This window comes from Bactrocera tryoni, chromosome 5 (assembly GCF_016617805.1).
Source record: "Bactrocera tryoni isolate S06 chromosome 5, CSIRO_BtryS06_freeze2, whole genome shotgun sequence".
In the NCBI taxonomy this organism is placed as follows: domain Eukaryota; kingdom Metazoa; phylum Arthropoda; class Insecta; order Diptera; family Tephritidae; genus Bactrocera; species Bactrocera tryoni.
In genome coordinates, this window is record NC_052503.1 from 40,331,988 (window position 1) to 40,349,275 (window position 17,288).

Consider the following 17,288-nt stretch of genomic DNA (forward strand, 5'->3'; position numbering starts at 1 on the left):
ACCAATATAGAAAAAAAAATGTTTCGGCGAATGAATTTTCGCACGAAATTTAAATTAAAAAGTCTTACTATTTTTTGTCCACAGCGTATATATGTATGTAACTCAACCTGTGTTTCTCCCAAACGGTATAACATGGTATATTAACTTATTGTTAGTTTTTCTATTTTAGATCGTTAGGAAAAATGTAAAAAAATATGTATATACCGTAATTAGTTTCAAAAAATTTAAATAGAATATACATCAATTTATTTTATTAATAAATATTATAAATGCTTCAGGTTTAGAGTAATTTTTTATCTACGTGAAAATAGTTTTGAAATGTATATAGCAATAATTATTATTATTATATTATATTCCTATTATTCATTTTTAACTTCAAAAATTAATAGATTTTAATTTCCATGATAAATATTATTATTTGAACTTGATATGAAAATAATGCAATATTTTTTACGAAATATCTCTTTAAATGCTATAGGTTTCAGAAAATACTTTTATTTGATATAATAAAAATATTATTTTGTTATTATTATTTTTAGAAGAAGCACACTTCAAGCTGTGCTTCACTCATAAGCATTCTCAAAATCCTACAAATGACATTATTTATTTGTATAAATATGTTATGTATGTATGTACCTGTATTTAATACATTTTTACTTAAGCATACGCATTTATTTATTCATATAACTGTAATTAATAAATTTATGCACTTTTTTGAGTTATTTATGAACTAATGTGCATGGGTTTAACTAGAACGCTCTATGATTGTATCACATACTGAAATCATCGCCCCTATATATATGTATGTATGTATATTATTACGATTATGTGTATAAAGATATTCCTAACGCAGTTAACGCTTACATTAAAGCGCACATATTCCTACGCGCTACGCCCGCTCCGTCGCCTTCGTTCATAGCCATCGTCTTGGAGCGCATCAAATTCAGATCGGTTCGTATGCTGGGGCGTCGCGCGTTCGGTGCTACCACTCCGCAGGCATCACTGAAACGTCGCTTAATCGAAAGCGCATTCTTCTTCGACCCGCCCACAGTTGTGTGTGGCGGCAGTGGTGACGGTGCTCCGAATACGGATACCACGCGTCGATGGTGATTCGGTGCCATTTCCAATGGTAAATTCGAAACCATAAAAAGTGCATAAAATAAATCATCGATGCGGAAATTTTGTCGCGCCGAACATTCGACGAAGACGCAACAATTATCTTGGCCGGCAATGTATCCCATTACCTCGTCTAGTTGAACTTTTCTGCAATAGAGAATGTTTATGTTAGTTAGATATGTATGTATGTATATAAGGTGGAATGTGAATTAGTCCGAAGCTAATCTTTCGATTTGTTAAAAAACCATCGGATACTCTGCGATAGAAAACTCTCCAAAAAGCCTAATAGTTTATGAGTCACTATGCAAACAAATATTATACACATATACTTTAAAGAAAGTGGGTAGGTAGGTAGAGTGGATGTCTGACTTTGCACTGATTCCACAGAGACTGAACTCTCCTCACTCCATTATCTCCTCTCTGAATCAGCCTATTTTATAATGTACATATATGCAACCTCAAAAATATCATGAAAAACCCTCGACATATAGTTGCGATTCTTTTCGCATAGAAGATGTTCTATAATATCTTCTTCTTCTCCTGACAGCTTCTGCAATAGTCATTGTTTGGTTTTCCAGTCTGCTGGCATATCTGTCTATTAGACAGTAACTTGTCACTTCTACTAGGACTCCTTTGCCATTTCTTTTGAATTTTAATACAAGTGTAGTGGCCTTTATGGCATGTTTGCCTTCTTGTTGAGCAGGTCAGAGATTGATTCCTCGGATACTCAGCTATATTTATGACATGTTTGTTGATTAAATATCTACAAATAGCCAGAGAGGCATATAAACTTTTTCGGATTCGAGTTATAGGGTGGTGCCTTCTGTCTATAATTCCTCTGCTTCACATTTATCAGGGATATCACTACGTCCTATAAACCATTGCAGGTATATCGTGAAATAGGATGTTAAATCCGTCAACAGATCTTGGTATTATTTCAGTACCTCTGATAAAACTATAACAAGCAAGAAGACTTTCTTTAATTGCTGTGATCTCTGATTGGATGACACTACAGTTGTCTGGTAGTCGGAAGGCGATTCTCGTATCTAATTTTTGTGAAAAGTCATCACCTCTCATTCGATTATACAGTTTAGACCCATCTGTTTAGATACTTATCCCTGTACATCACCTTACTTCTTTCCCAGGTAAGGTAAGATAGTATTGAAGCCAGAATTTAAGTTTAATTCTACATGTTTTCAAAAACCCGTGGTATTTTAGAATATAAAAGAAAATATCTTACTCGTTATAAATATTTGAGACTTCCATGATTTTAAAAGGATAATACAATAGATTGGGAATGTTTAAAACGAATGAAAACAAAATTATTTTAATGAGAAAACTTACTGAATTCTGGCGATTGTTTTGTAAACCTTTCAGCAGGAATGCATTCGTTATTAGTCTATTGGATTTCTATTCTTGAAGATTCCCATAATAAGTGAAAAACTGACTAACGCAGTGTTCCTATAAATTTTTACTACTAAAAAAAACTAAGAAATTTGCACTCACTTGGGTTCAAGATCACATTTATTTCCAGCAAGAACCATGGGTATTTTCGGCAAACTTTTCTTCTTCATACCGGAACCGGGATTAAGCGCCGCCCATTTAGTTTCTAGTATATTTTCTCGTAATCGTACGACTTCCTCGAAAGATTCTCGCGAGTCCATACTGAAGACTAATATGAAAATATCACCTGAAATTGAAAAGAAGTAATAATCAGGGAATATTAATAAAAATATATTGCGCTAAATTAATAACTGAGATGTATATATTTTATTATGTATGTATAAACATAAAGACTTCTTCTTCTTAATTGGCGTAGAAACCGCTTAAGCGATTATAGCCGGGTTAACAACAGCGCGCCAGTCGTTTCTTCTTTTCGCTACGTGGCGCCAATTGGATATTCCAAGCGAAGCCAGGACTAACGGCGCGGGTGTTGAGGCCGATGATATCAATATCATCGGCATACGCCAGCAGCTGTACACTCTTATAGAAGATGGTACCTTCTCTATTTAGTTCTGCGGCTCGAACTATTTTCTCCAAAAGCAGGTTGAACATAAAGACTATTATTTATAATATAAACCAAAGCGGTTTTATTAACAAAAAGTTGTCGTTAGACAAAATATATGTGTAAATTAATGATTATGATAAATGATATTAATATTCATCAACGATTTGCAGCTGTGGCTTCTTGCTTCTTCATTGTCAAATGTGACCCTTGTCATTTTACAATATTTAATTTATCAAATTCTTTCAGTTTGATAACTAGACACACGCACATATGTATGTGCATGCTTATCAAAATTGAAATATTCTACAAATATACTGCAAAGTCTTTCATCGATGTTAGTCCCAGTAATCATATTCGTTGGTAATGCTGTTTTCCTGTTTAAACATAAGACAAGGGTATTCTCTAGTAAACTTACATAATTTTGCTATAGGATACCGAGGGCTGTAAAGCTTTTAATTTATTTTTCTAGCCTTGGGTCTGCATTTATTCTAAGACTTTATAATACCACCTATAGTAAGTGAACACTATGGTTTGTTTTAGAGAAGAATTGGATCACACATTGATCCCATAAAATAAAATATTTGGGCAACAAATTCCAAAAGATGGATTTATATAGTATGTACATATTTTCTCTTTGCTTAAGTTATTATTTTATTACATATTAGTTTCATGGATTTTCAGTGCTTCAACTTCAGTTTCGCCAATTGGGTTAAATTTGTTTCACTGTATGGTGTGCAAAGTTTCATGTGAAAATGTGCTGTCAATTCCAACAGATGTTCAGTGGGTTGTCGGTTTGACTCGCAAAGTGCTGTCAGTGCTACAAAAATGAAATTACAATAGCATTTATTTGTTTGATTACAACTGCCATTGAACATAACATTACAAAAACCGCACATAATGAGGGAACAGCTTCGATGGCAAACATTTTCAGTAAACAAATGTGTTTAAAAAGTTAGCGCTTACAACTGAAATATGAAGTTATTTTGAGTACAGATTATAATTAGTAGTGGGTATATTTTCTGGTAGTTTCACAATATTATACGTTTTACGTTTCAGTCAGTCGATTGCTTTTTTGTTTCGGGCTCATACGCATAGATCCATGATTCGTCACCTGTGACGATCTTATAAACGTCTTTTGAAGCACCGCGATCGTATTTTTTCAGCATTTCTTTGCACCAATCCACACGAGCCTTTTTTTTGAGCGATTGTCAAATTGTGCGGGATCCAACGACGACAAACCTTTTTTACGGCCAGGTGCTCATGCAATATCGAATGTATGCTGGTGGGAGAAATGCATAGGCATGCCTCTATCTGAAGGTATGTTACATGACGGTCTTGCATTATCAGTTCACGTACGGCATCGATGTTTTCTGGCACAACGGCTGAGCGAGCATTGAATTCGTTGTTGTGCTATAGGATGGTGCTTCATAGCCATACAAAGATTTTAGTTCATCGATGAACTCTTGTCGTGATAATCCACGTCGAAACTTGTGAAAAATGATCGCACGAAAATGTTCACGAGTTAATTCCATTTTTTGGCCGAGATGAATTTTTTAATTCCCTGTAAATAAAACAATTCACGATTAAATGACAAAACGTTCTGAGTGATGTTATGCTAAAAAATGTCAAACTTTCCAATGGAAATGTCAGATTGCACCTGGCAACACTTAGTGTTGCCCGAGGGCAGAATTTACATATATAGCAGCCCTCGTACTATACATTCATATAAGATAAACTAAGTTCTTCTTTAGTTAAAAACTCTTGGTAATTATGGTAAAAAGCTTAGACGTTTTTAATAAAAAATGTTCTAAAATTCATTTATTTATTTATCTTTAATACTATATTTTGGAATTCAAAATTAGACCAGTAAGAGGGGGCTAAGATCGGATGTAAACGAACACTTCACACTGTTGTAACGTGTAATGATAATAATAAAATTGTATATTAAATAAAAAATATCGCAAGAAAAATCCACATTTACTGTTCAACAAAATTTTAAATAAATTACGTTCATATTTGCTATTTTGATAACTTATATTTTAGATCGTTGACTCACAATTTTATTGATATATTTTACTTCACGACAGCGAAAATTATTCACAAATCATCATCAAATGAGATGAAAGTTGATTTGGAAATCGTCAAACAAGAAAACGGAATTAATTACATTAGTGATACGAGTATGAAGTTAAGATCAAGTTCTACACAAACTCCATGCATTTTCAGTTTAATTTTATTAAAATATTAAAAATTTTGACCAACTAAAACGGTTTAAAATAAGCTGGTTAATCGGTAAACACTGTACAGGTTATATTAAGGTAACTCACATATTACTACCAATACATAGGAAGCAAAGTCAACCGGATATAAACTATATGGGGGCTAGATCAAGCTTTCAACGGATTTTATCCATTTTGGGAAGAACGATGCAATGTGAAAATAAAAACACGCTCTTTCAATTTAATTAAGATAACTAACATATTGGCCGACATATACCGCATACATATGTATATAAAGTAAGCCGAAAGTACGAAAATATTTTTTGAGGTATTTGGGAGCTAAGGGAATCAGTGACTCAACCCAATTTCTTCCGAATTTCAATAACATTGACCGATATTTTCGGTTATCAGTTATGTACACTAGTGACTAGTGACTATCTGGGGGCTTAAACACTTAAGGTCCGATTTTGACAAATTTTGGACTTTAGATGGCTTATCTTAATGGCAAAGTCATCCCGGTATTATCATTGGTTCATAATTTGTATACTGTAAAAATGGATTTTAAAGTTGTGTTACAATGTATAAGGCAGGTCGGTGTGCTTATAGTTTGATTATGCAATATAAAATAACAATGTCAAGATAATGGTACCTACAATATTTGGTTGAAATTGGCCGACGATTTTGATGGTACATATAGTACATACGAAACGGATTTACCAAAAATAAATGTTATGCCATAAAAGTAGAAATATTCATGCATAATATAGTATATGTATATGCATATGTACATCGCTTATTGTTATGCATTTATGTACATACAAATTGTTGGTTTAGCTTGGTATTATTTGTAGTTGAAATAAAAGTACAAATCGTCAGCTTACGGAAATGAACGTTTTTATTTGATGGCCCTTAGCGACACTACGTGCATCTAAACGTAAATCTCTTTAGCTCAATTGTCTTGTCTGTTAAGCTCAATGTTGAACAAACCCTCTAGGAAAAGCAGCTAGTTATAAAATAATTCTATGCAACTAGTGGTATTTTATAACTACTATTAACCGTAAGATCAGATAACTGTCTCTTTCCGGATCAAGCAACTTGTATAATATTATGTATCTGTGAGTTCATTCTATAAAATGACGAGACCGGGATTTTAGTTTCTAACATTTTCTTCACATACTTCGAAAATGAGCGGAATCGGAATATAATCACGCTAAATTTTCATTTTAATTGACATATTAGCTGTTTTCCTTTTCAAAGGTGATACAAGACTTATTGAAAAATTCAGAACTGGTTTGTGAAGATTGATCTAAAATGGTATATTGGCTTTTCCTCTTTTGAATTTACACTATACTTGCAAATATCTCTTAAATATATTAAGTAAAGCAAAAATGTGTTTTTTTATCAGTGTATATTTTGTTGCAGAATATATCTCAACTTTTCGGTTAAAACTTTTCTCAGGTCCGGGGATGTCGTGAATATCCACCATCGATTCCTTATGGTTGGTTTTATAGTATATTAAGAGAATAATGATGATTTCTGTTAGAGAAGTTGATTTTAAAATAAATATTTTGGTATACGAAGGAGGCTAATGAGAGCAGGTCTTATGTTTTAAGGAAGTCTGATAATAGGCATGAGACAAATCAATTGACAATTTGCCATATGCAAAATATCGTCACCTAAACTGCAAAACAACGTATCATCAAAAAAAAAAAAAATATTGAAAATCGCTGTCAGATATAATAACCAATATATCAATATTTTATAATAAAAACTCAAATTTTGTTTCAATATAATACATAATGGAAGTATGTAGTTTCTATTATAACATATTTCATAACATAACATGTTACGTTATTTTGCATTTTTGGTGATTATATATAGTATTTTTTTGCAAAAGCTTTGAACAATATTCGGCTGCGCTCGGAATTAGAATTTCAGCTTTCTACTACTTCTTTGATATTGTGTGTTGTCAGTATTCTAAATATTGTGTTAAAAATGTGAGAAATGCTAAATTTTAGTTGCGAGCACATTTGGCAGCCAACGGAAATACCGGCTTATATGTGCTATACATGTATACTAAGTCTTGACTTAGTCTTATTTCTGCGAATCTATGCTTTTATGTGTGCATATGCAGCTCGCATATATACAGTAAGCTTTGTAGGTCATAAAAATCCTAGAAAAAGCAAATCGGCTTAAATTGTAAGCTTTGTCTATATTGGACGCTATTGGAGAAATGCCCGCAAAGTAGCGCCCAAGGGAGGTTCTGAAAATAAAAACGCGGCACTGTGGCTATTTGTTGATGGTATTGTGGTCAAAAGTTTAAATAGTGTATGAAAAAATAAAATTAATTAATTATAATTGTTCACAATTATCTGTAATGACAATGAATAACAATTCTAAATCTATAGTCCCATCAAGGGTACACCTTACCCTTTACTATATTTTAGAAAATTGTTAATGCTGTTTCGTGTTTATTTATTTGGTTATGAGTAATAAAGTATTATAAAAGTAGTAAAGTCTATTTTATTATCTGCAACTGAGTTCCTCAAGCTGCCACACCCTTCCTTGCAAGCGTTAAGCGCACGCGACATTCCAGCGGTTTAAATAGAATAGCAAGCTCACTAAAACTCATCTTCATATTTGCTAATTATGTGAATTATTTTCATCACTTCATCCGCTTTTTGCAACCAATTATTAATATATTATTATTTAGACGTGGGTGATTGAGGTTATACTGCTGCTGATAATTAGGAGTGCTTTTAGTATCAAATTGTTTTGCGGTGTGTGCTTTTGTGGCTTCCCAGACAATTCCAAGAATATTCGTAAAATTAATTTGATATGGATTCATGGAAACAACTTTCATACAAGGAAGTTTTTAATAACTACTTACTTCACTGCTATCAACAATTGTACATTTTGACTAGCTAAATTATCGTATTTTTCGATATTACAAATACTGTGGGCAAAAAATAGTAAGACTTTTTAATTTAAATTTCGCGCGAAAACTTATTGGTCGAAATATTTTTTCTAGGTTGGTATGCCTGTCAGTGATATCTGTGTCAAATGTCACATCAAAATAATTATTATTGTTTAGTATACACTGGTCTCTCTGAAGTACATAGAGTGATTGATGAGAGTGGTGATTTTTACGATTAGTGAAATTATTCAGCAAAGAAATTCCATTAAATTTTTGAGCGGAATTTCAAATTTCTGGTACCGAAACGTTCAGAATGTTAGAAAAGGCCTTCCGTGGTAATGGTTTGTCGCGAGCAAGTGTTTTTGATTGATACAAGTTTTTCAAGGAATGTCGAGAAAGCGTCGACGACGAACTACGTCAGGATGACCATCAACATCAACTGATGAACAAAACGTCTATAAAATAAAAGAATTGGTTTTGGAGAAACAAGGATTAACAGTCATAGACCTTACTGCCATCATTGGAATATTAGGAGGATCAGTGAAAACCATTTTTAAAAATTATTTGGGCCTAGGGCAACTATTGGTTTCACAATACTTAATTTTTTCGAAAATCAGCGTCGCGTAAACGTCTGTGAAACAATGCTTTCCGACTACCAGGATGCCACAAAACGTCTTATTACTGGCGATCAATCTTGGATCTATGCTTACGATCCCAAACCAGACGATCAATCGGCCGAATATCGTGGCAAAAGTGAGCCGAAGCCGAAAAATCCACGCCAAAGTTCGATAATCGAGGTATGGTGCACTCCGAATTCCTTCTGACCGGCCAAGGTCAGATGTTAGTGGTGTGATCTCCACTAGTCGGAATACCGAACAGTTAGGGTCGTTTGCGCGTGAACTGTTTAAGCGGCGAAGGCGGTTAGCTGGAAGTTAGGGTTAGTTTCTGTATGATTGGTATGTGTAAGCGATGTGTGTATGGGGTCCAACCCCTGGCCACCAGTCCAGAGCCGTATGGAAGCTCAACTGGTAGTAGTTTCGGCTACGAGGTCTGACCGGAGACTTAATTCTGGTACCACGGGGAGCAGGAGCCCTTGGAGTTCGCTCCAACCTGCTCGTGCGGACTGGCCCCTTGGGGAGTATCGTGGTGGTTGTGGTAAAAACCCAAATCGCGGGAAGAACTGACTTTTTCAGTTGAATGTGGAGTTGCATTGCAACCGGGTGCCGGACCCAAAGCACGGCAGAGGTTTTAGATGGGCCTCGAACCCTACCAAGGTGGTTAGTGTGTCCATTCCACACTGCCAATTGGTACTGAAAATGCTTTGCATTCTCAGGGCGCTGATCAACGCATTGATTTGATCCGCTGTGCTTTTGAGCGCCGTGGAGTAAGGCTGTCGTCAGTAGGTGCCCACGTAAAACACACCGGACGTTGACCGGCCAACCTGCCAACAAGGAATACTATTTGTTATGAGTTGTTTACGCGAAGCTATTCGTAAAAAGAGGACAGAGATATGGGTCGAACACTTTTGGTTTTTTCACAATAATAATGCACTATCGCATTCTGCATTGATTCTTCGTGAGTTTTTCCATAAATTTTTAACCAACATCGTACCGCAACTACCGTATTCACCTGATTTAGCTCTTTTAGACAGTAAATTCAAACGACCGCTCCGGGGAAACCGTTTTGAGTCAGATGAAGACATTAAACGTTAATCGCATTGAGCATTGAAGTCTATTCTGGAAATTGGCTTTAACAACTGCTCCGAAGTTTGGAAAAAACGTTGGCACAAGTGTTTTGTGGGCAAGAGTGATTAATTTGAGGGGGCTGATATAGATTTTTAAGAATAAATTTAGAAAATTAGGAACAAAGTCTTACTATTTTTTGCTCATAGAAATACATACAAATATACATACATACTGAGCGCCATTCATGACTTCTGGTCTTACACCAAATATTCTCTGGATAGCCAAAAAAAAAACATCCGTTTGAAGGCGAGCTAAATTGGGAAAGCGACTCATCCCTCCCCAGGGTTGTGCGCTGTTTCTGGGGCCCGCTACGTAAAAAGCACCCCCAATTAACAGATCAAAAAAGCCTCGAATGACAGGCCTCCCTTTTGATCAATCTTCTATAAGAGTGTACAACTGTACGCGTACGCTGATGACATCAATATTATTGGCCTCAACACTCTCGCCATTAGTTTTGCTTTCGCCAGAATGGATAAGGAAGCGAAACGCATGGGTCTGATTATGAACGAGGACAAGACGAAATATTTCCTGTCATCATACAAACAGTAGTCGCACTCGCTACTTGGCTTCCACGCCACTGTTAATTGTTAAATTATAACTTCAAAGTCGTAGATAATTTCGTCTATCTTGAAACCAATGCCAACAACCACGTCAGCCCCGAAATCCAAAGCAGAATAACTCTTGCCAACAGGTGCTACTTTGAACTGAGTAGGCAATTGAGAAGTAAAGTCCTCTTTCGACGAACAAAGTCCAAATTCTACAAGTCACTCACTATCCCCATCCTGCTACATGGTGCAGAGGCATGAACGATGATAACATTTGTCGATAGAACTATGAGCTGTACGAGATACGAGTATACGACGAAATTGACATAGTTCAGCGAACTAATATGCAGCGGTTTTGCTCTCTAGGTCATGTCGTCCGAATGGATAGACACTCCAGCTGAGAGTGGAGAGGACCTAGCTATAATACTTGGAATTTTTAGTTGGCACCAAACAGCGAAAAAGAAGAACGACAGGCGCGCTCTTGTAAACTCGGCTATAATCGCGTAAGCGGTGTCTACGACAATATAGAAGATGAATATGTTACAGTGTTCTGATATCGGCGGTTCCGTCAAATTAACAGCATTTGTATATTTTTATAACAAGACTCTTTATTATAAAAAGACTTATAACTTTAACTGATTCTACGTGTCATAGAATAAAGGGATAGACCGACTCACCCACTACGTCTAGCTATTTTATGGTTTTTGTGGGGAAAATATGACATTCATGGGGAGTAAGTTTCCGGAGTATAACAGATTTAAAGCTCTTTATTAGTGATTTAAGTCTTATCGTTCATGGACCTAAAATCAAACATTGTATATAAAATGCAAACAAGTTTGATGAATGGACATTGGAAACCCATCTTCTCTGTATATTTACGCACCAAAACAGAAATCAAAAAATTATGTTTATTAAGTTGCGCTTCATTAAAATATAGAAATGTAGAAAAATCGAAAATAAATAATTTTCGACACAAAATATTTCAACTTTTTTTCGTTTCAAAACACATAATTTCACGCAGGACAACGGCTGCGGGGTCAGCTAGTATTTAATATAATTTCCGAGTTATCTGTAAAAATAGTAACACAGTGCAGTTGGTAATAAAACGTTTAACTGCCCTATAGGCTAAATTTACATCAAATTGCTTAAGCCAAACATAGTGAACAAATATGCGGTTCTTGGTTGTGTACGCCCACAAAGCCTGGCTAACTTTCATTAAATGCTACTCCTCGCCTCGTTGTATTAAAGTAATTCGTGTGTCACCGTGTTACCTTTTCTACGGCACTGTTTCTTCTCTAATCTCTTTGCTTCTTAGAGCCCAAAATTTCGCATGTAAGTATATGTGTATTCTAGATGTCAAACAACATCTTTTCATTCTTGCCACCCCGGATAGGAATTTTATTGCTCTTATGGGGTTGCTCTCTCCGGTATTTATTGCCTTACTACCGCCTTATAGACCACAAACAAATCTATGAAAGTACGCGTTAGTAGCTTCATTGTGCTGTGATTTTCATTGCCAAACCCAGCGCTTGTCTGAAAGCCATACACTTTGTAACTGAAATTCCACAAGGAAATGCAGTTACTACCTGCTGTGGACAGCTTGTCGTCCAGCAGAGTATCGTTTATGCGGTACACTCGTATCAAGACAGTTCTACGAAGTCTTAATGCTGTATTTCATGTTAATTTAAGAGACTTCCCTTATTTGAAGTTGATTTACTTTCAGTTCCCTTGAAGACCACCTTAATATTATACTGTTGGCTGTGTATGTAGTTTTGTCTACTAGTATATACATATAAATAAGTGTATATAAGTAAGTGGTTACTTACCGGTCATGAATGATAGGCGTCGCATTGCTGGAAACGGATGATGGCCCGACGTATCCAATATATCCAGCTGATACACCTCATTGCGTATTCGATAAAGCTTGCGGTGGAAGTCTTCGATGGTCGGGGTGTATGCGTCGTCATAGCGATTACCCAAAAAACGTGCCACAATCGATGATTTTCCCACACGTGACGAGCTGAAAATAAAATGACAAACGAAAATCAGACACATTCGAAAGGAAGAACGCAAAAGCACGAAAATATAAAAGCGTCGAAGGAAACAATAAATTCAATTGTAACTTCGTGCGCGTGGAACGGTTGTGGCGTAAAAGAATATAATACATTTGACAACAGTTGCTTACATATATACATACTATGTGTATGTATAAATTTTTTGGTTTTGAAGTAACTTCTGTAAATTAATTAATTAAGAGCGATAAGAAAACGAATGTGACTGTTCACTTTTCGTGACAAATGCCGCGAACAAAGTTATTGAAGTAGTACGAAATTGTACCATTAACACACAAATTTACACACATGCATCACTGTGTGTATATCGTACACATGTATGTTAGTATGTAGACGCTTTCTTTGTCCTTTTAATGTTCATTTCTGCATCGCACTCCTTTCCGCCTTTTTTCATGTAAGTATATATGGACAAAGTACTAATTGCAGATGGCGTGTGAAAAAGGCACGTGTGACAGCAATGTATTAATACCGGTTTATACAGTGTTGTTTAAAAAAGTAGAAACGCTACATGCAGTGTTTTAAAAGTACTGAGTATATATTGTAACATATATAACATTTTGTAACTGCCTACTTGAAGAGAAAATGACGTTTGCAAAATTTCAAAACGGTATCTTAAAAACTGAGGGACTAGTTCGTATATATACAGACGGACGGACGGACGGACGGACGGACAGACAGACAGACGGGTCGAGAATCGACTCAGCTCAACATACTGATCATTTATATATATATACTTTATAGGATCTCCGACGCTTCTTTCTGGTTGTTACAAACATCGTGACAAACTTAATATACCCTGTTCAGGGTATAATAAGGCTGTTACTACAGAAGTAAGTATGTATAACATTTTTCCAACTGTAGGTTGATTGGCTTATTATAAAATGATAACATTTTTGTAGTACGATTTGTTCTGTGATTCAAAATAGGCCAGAGTTTCGGTGATCACCCCTTAATTTGACGAAAATTTCTTCCTAGCGAGTATTCTTTTATCATCTGAGAACAGAAAATAAAAGCAAGCGCTAGATATAGAGAATACAGGTCCTTCCATTTTCATTGGCTTAGGTGACTAATTAACATAACCATGCTAAAAGTCTTTAGACACATCACAGCAAACAGCACTATTTATAGGGACCAAGATCCAAGAGACTATACTATATTGTTATCTTTTCGTAGAGTACAGTGGCAGTCTTTAGTGAATGCCTGTCCTTAGCACTAATAATCGAATGCCTACAAAGACAGTTTCTTCACAAGTATAGTTCGATGCCAACAAATCACGTGCCAAATCGAAGGCTACAATATTTATCAATAAGCTAGGTTAGGTTAGATGGTTGACCTCTTAGTGTAACTGTCGGATCACATTTAGACTGTTATATGAACATAAGTGTTATGTCAAGCCGGAAGGCAAACTCCAATAGTGGGATATTAGCTATAGGCAAAACTCCCCGAACCTATCACAAATCTGGTTAGGTGTTTTATTTCTACATATTTTCGATATTTCACCCGGATACGTAAAAAAATGAGACCCGACGTATTTTTGCCTTCATGTGGCAAATACAGAACATTCGAGTAGGAAGTGTTGAGATGATTATATTTCAAAACAGCCGATGTAGTCCCGCATGAATCTCGATCAGACAGTGTTCAGTCAGAACTCTTGCAAGCATTGAATGGTGGACCTTGCTGAGAGCGAAGGGCCCACTAGACTTCTTCCGATTTACCTTGGGCCAGAAAGACCTTGCGGTTGCACAGATGCTGTAGGTTGACCAACGCTTGCTGAACTGATCTGAGGTTCAGCAGTCTAGTGTTAACCCACAAGAAGCCAACGGAGCCCCTACCCGTTCCCATTCCGCAGTTATTGAGAATGAAGTACCTGCCCTAGCAAGCTTAGCCTTACAATTTCCTGCTACACCGCTGTGGTCAGGCACCAAAACCACTCTAATCGATTTAAAATAGATCGGTGCTATAGATAAGAAGTCTAGACATCCTTTTACTATTATTGAGCGCACTGTAAACGAACTCAAAACTTATATCGCTGACCTACTAACAGAGTGCATAGTAGTACTGACTGAAGGAGGCTGCGCTTCGGATCAGTATATCTACTTTTACCTTTATGGCGGCCACTTTCGCTTGAAAGATGCCTAAAAATGGAGCTGGTGAAAAGTATTTGACACTCCCCGCAAACTTTGATCCATCCACACAAAGGCTCATCGTCCCTCTTTGTCAGCGAGTTTTTCCCTATCATGCTTCCCTCGAAGATATGTTAGCAGGGCAGCGGCCAGCACAGCTAGGCTCGACGATCTAATAATCTAACTATTTTGGAATTAAATAAAAGTATTCGAGATTTTGAGAATGTTCCGGCTCGCAGTCATCTGTGGACCCAGATTTTCCGAGTCTGTTCGCGTAGATGGGTACCAGCCAATTGCACCAAAGCGTGACACCTCGTTGCAGTTGTGCTGGTATAATGTCATCCGGCTCAGGGGATTATCAATGGCGAATATAATATATAAATTATAAAATCAAAATTTTTTAGTAAATATGTTTCGAAGTATGTGCATGAGGTGACTAAGTAAGGAAATAAAGGTGGTGTGAGGAGAAATATTAGATAACCTTCAATTTATAAAAATTACTTTAAAAGATCTGCAAACTATTTACTTACCCCAGCATAATGAGGCGATAACAGTTTTTCGATGATGGCACACTATCATCACATAGCGATAAACCGATGCCAGTTCCATTAGCGAAATCCTCTACAGCTTCGATTACGTCCAAATTACCATCGACCATTGGTGGATGCAACTCTGTGTGGCTTACCACACGACTACTCGTCGTAACCGTGCCATTGCTACCGCTTGCGCCGACATCATCCAGAAATGTAACCACATGCGATGTAGTCGTCGAGTGCATTGGTGTTGTTGTAGCCATAGATGGTGGAGGTGTTGTGGTTGCTGCGGTCATAAAACCACCGCCATTGCTGCTGCTCATGTCGCGCACGTGGTCACGTATTGTATCCGAAATGGAATTGGTTAGATTTTTGAGCGGGTCATTTACGGCCACTTCGGCATAGTCATTATTATTACTACGCGCGCAAAACCAATTTCGACATCGATCCATTTTGCCACCATCGGCAACATCAAACGCGCCCATCAACCGGCGTATAGGCAAAGCGTGCAAACCGTTAACAATAATCGAGATGGCGAATTCGAATTCGCGTAATATTCTAATGCCGCATTGCGGATATTGGTGTGTATTTTCACAACTTCGCCACAATAAAAGAAAATTGAAAAAATTTAAAAGGAAAACCAACAGCGAAATCACAATGGTTGCCTAGTCGAAAGTAATCAAAATATACCGAAATTGATTAACGAAAAGCTGGAGTATATTACTTCTGAGCGCACACATGTATGTATATATGTATGTATGTGTGTAATAATGGGATTTTTCATTTATTTTTGGACCGTTATTGTCTTTATTTTTCAGGTTTTTACAATATCTGTTCGAGTATTATTTTGGTTATTGTAATGGATTAATTCCCTCCATGCACACATGTATTCGAATTTATTTCAATTCATTTATTTTCAAACGTTTCACTTCGTTTTTTAATTGAAAATTGGAAATAGTTCAATTTGTTTTTCAGTTTGTGTATATTAGTTTATTTAATTGAAACTAGGAAATGTATATTGTTCCGCTCTAAATCATTTCTTTGAAAATCAGTGTTGCCGAATCTGCAATGGAAGGAGAATTTAGTGGGTTCATTAAAAAAGTACCTGTAGCTTATTTTAGATAGCAAATTCAATAATTAATAACAAGAAAAACTTTACAAATACAAAAGAATCATTAAAGAACTTGTATGGCAATTAACGGATTTTTTAATAGGGACACTACAAAAGCAGACCGATAGAGACAATAAACGACGTCATATTATTTTCCGCTCTTTTAACATTTCTCTCCAGTAAGGCTTGTCATATCATCATAACATATACGAATCAAATTAAATTATTAAAATTTACTACCGAAATTCGGAGTCAGTAGCTTCAACTGTAAGAGCGCTACGCCCAATTTCTGGTCGTCAGCATAGTCCTGTCAGAACAACAATTGAGGGTCTAGTGAAAAAATTTGAATCCACAGGCACAGTAAAAAAATGTTCCCATGCCAGTGAGAATATAGCTGCCGCTAGCGCATCCATTGAGGAAGACCCAAATCAGTCTCTGACATGCCGTTCTCAAGAGTAGGGCATCTCTCTGACGCCGTTGTGGCGAATTTTGCGAAAAGATATTGGCCTACATCCTTACATGATCAAATTGACACAAGAACTGAAGCCACTTGACCACGACAATCGTCGTACGCTCGTGAATTGGGCTGAGCAGCAACTTGAAAATGATCTATATTTTCATCAAAAAATCATCTTCAGCGCTGACTCACATTTGTGGCTGAATAGCTTCGTCAATAAGCAAAATGTGCGTTATTGGTCAGGCAGCAATCCACGGCGTCATTGAGCCGTCTTCTTCAGTGATGATCAAGACCGCTTAATGATAACTGAATATTTCTCACCCGAATTGGATGAAATAGACTTGGACAATATGTGTTTCTAACATGACGGCGCCACAAGTCACGCATCGAATGTCACAATCAATTTATTGAAAACCAAGTTTGGTGAACGTGTTATCTCACG

The 17,288-nt window shown here is 36.4% G+C and overlaps 1 protein-coding gene across 1 annotated transcript; it reads right to left on the reverse strand.

The window, feature by feature from the left end:
* Positions 1–437: 437 nt before the first annotated feature.
* Positions 438–16,292, reverse strand: LOC120777592 (GTP-binding protein Rhes). The gene is made up of 4 exons (XM_040109025.1): positions 15,276–16,292; positions 12,377–12,570; positions 2,623–2,806; positions 438–1,263 (listed from the first exon to the last, which is right to left on the reverse strand). Exons 1-4 carry the CDS (start codon positions 15,761–15,763, stop codon positions 861–863), a joined length of 1,269 nt encoding a protein of 422 aa, XP_039964959.1. The 5' UTR covers positions 15,764–16,292; the 3' UTR covers positions 438–860.
* Positions 16,293–17,288: the final 996 nt, after the last annotated feature.

Coding starts and splice junctions, on each gene's coding strand:
- LOC120777592 (XM_040109025.1), bottom strand. CDS start 15,763: ATGGGCGCGTTTGATGTTGCCGATGGTGGCAAAATGGATCGATGTCGA. Junction 12,571..15,275: donor TATCGCCTCATTATGCTGGG/GTAAGTAAATAG, acceptor TTTTATTTTCAG/CTCGTCACGTGTGGGAAAAT. Junction 2,807..12,376: donor ACGCCTATCATTCATGACCG/GTAAGTAACCAC, acceptor TTTCAATTTCAG/GTGATATTTTCATATTAGTC.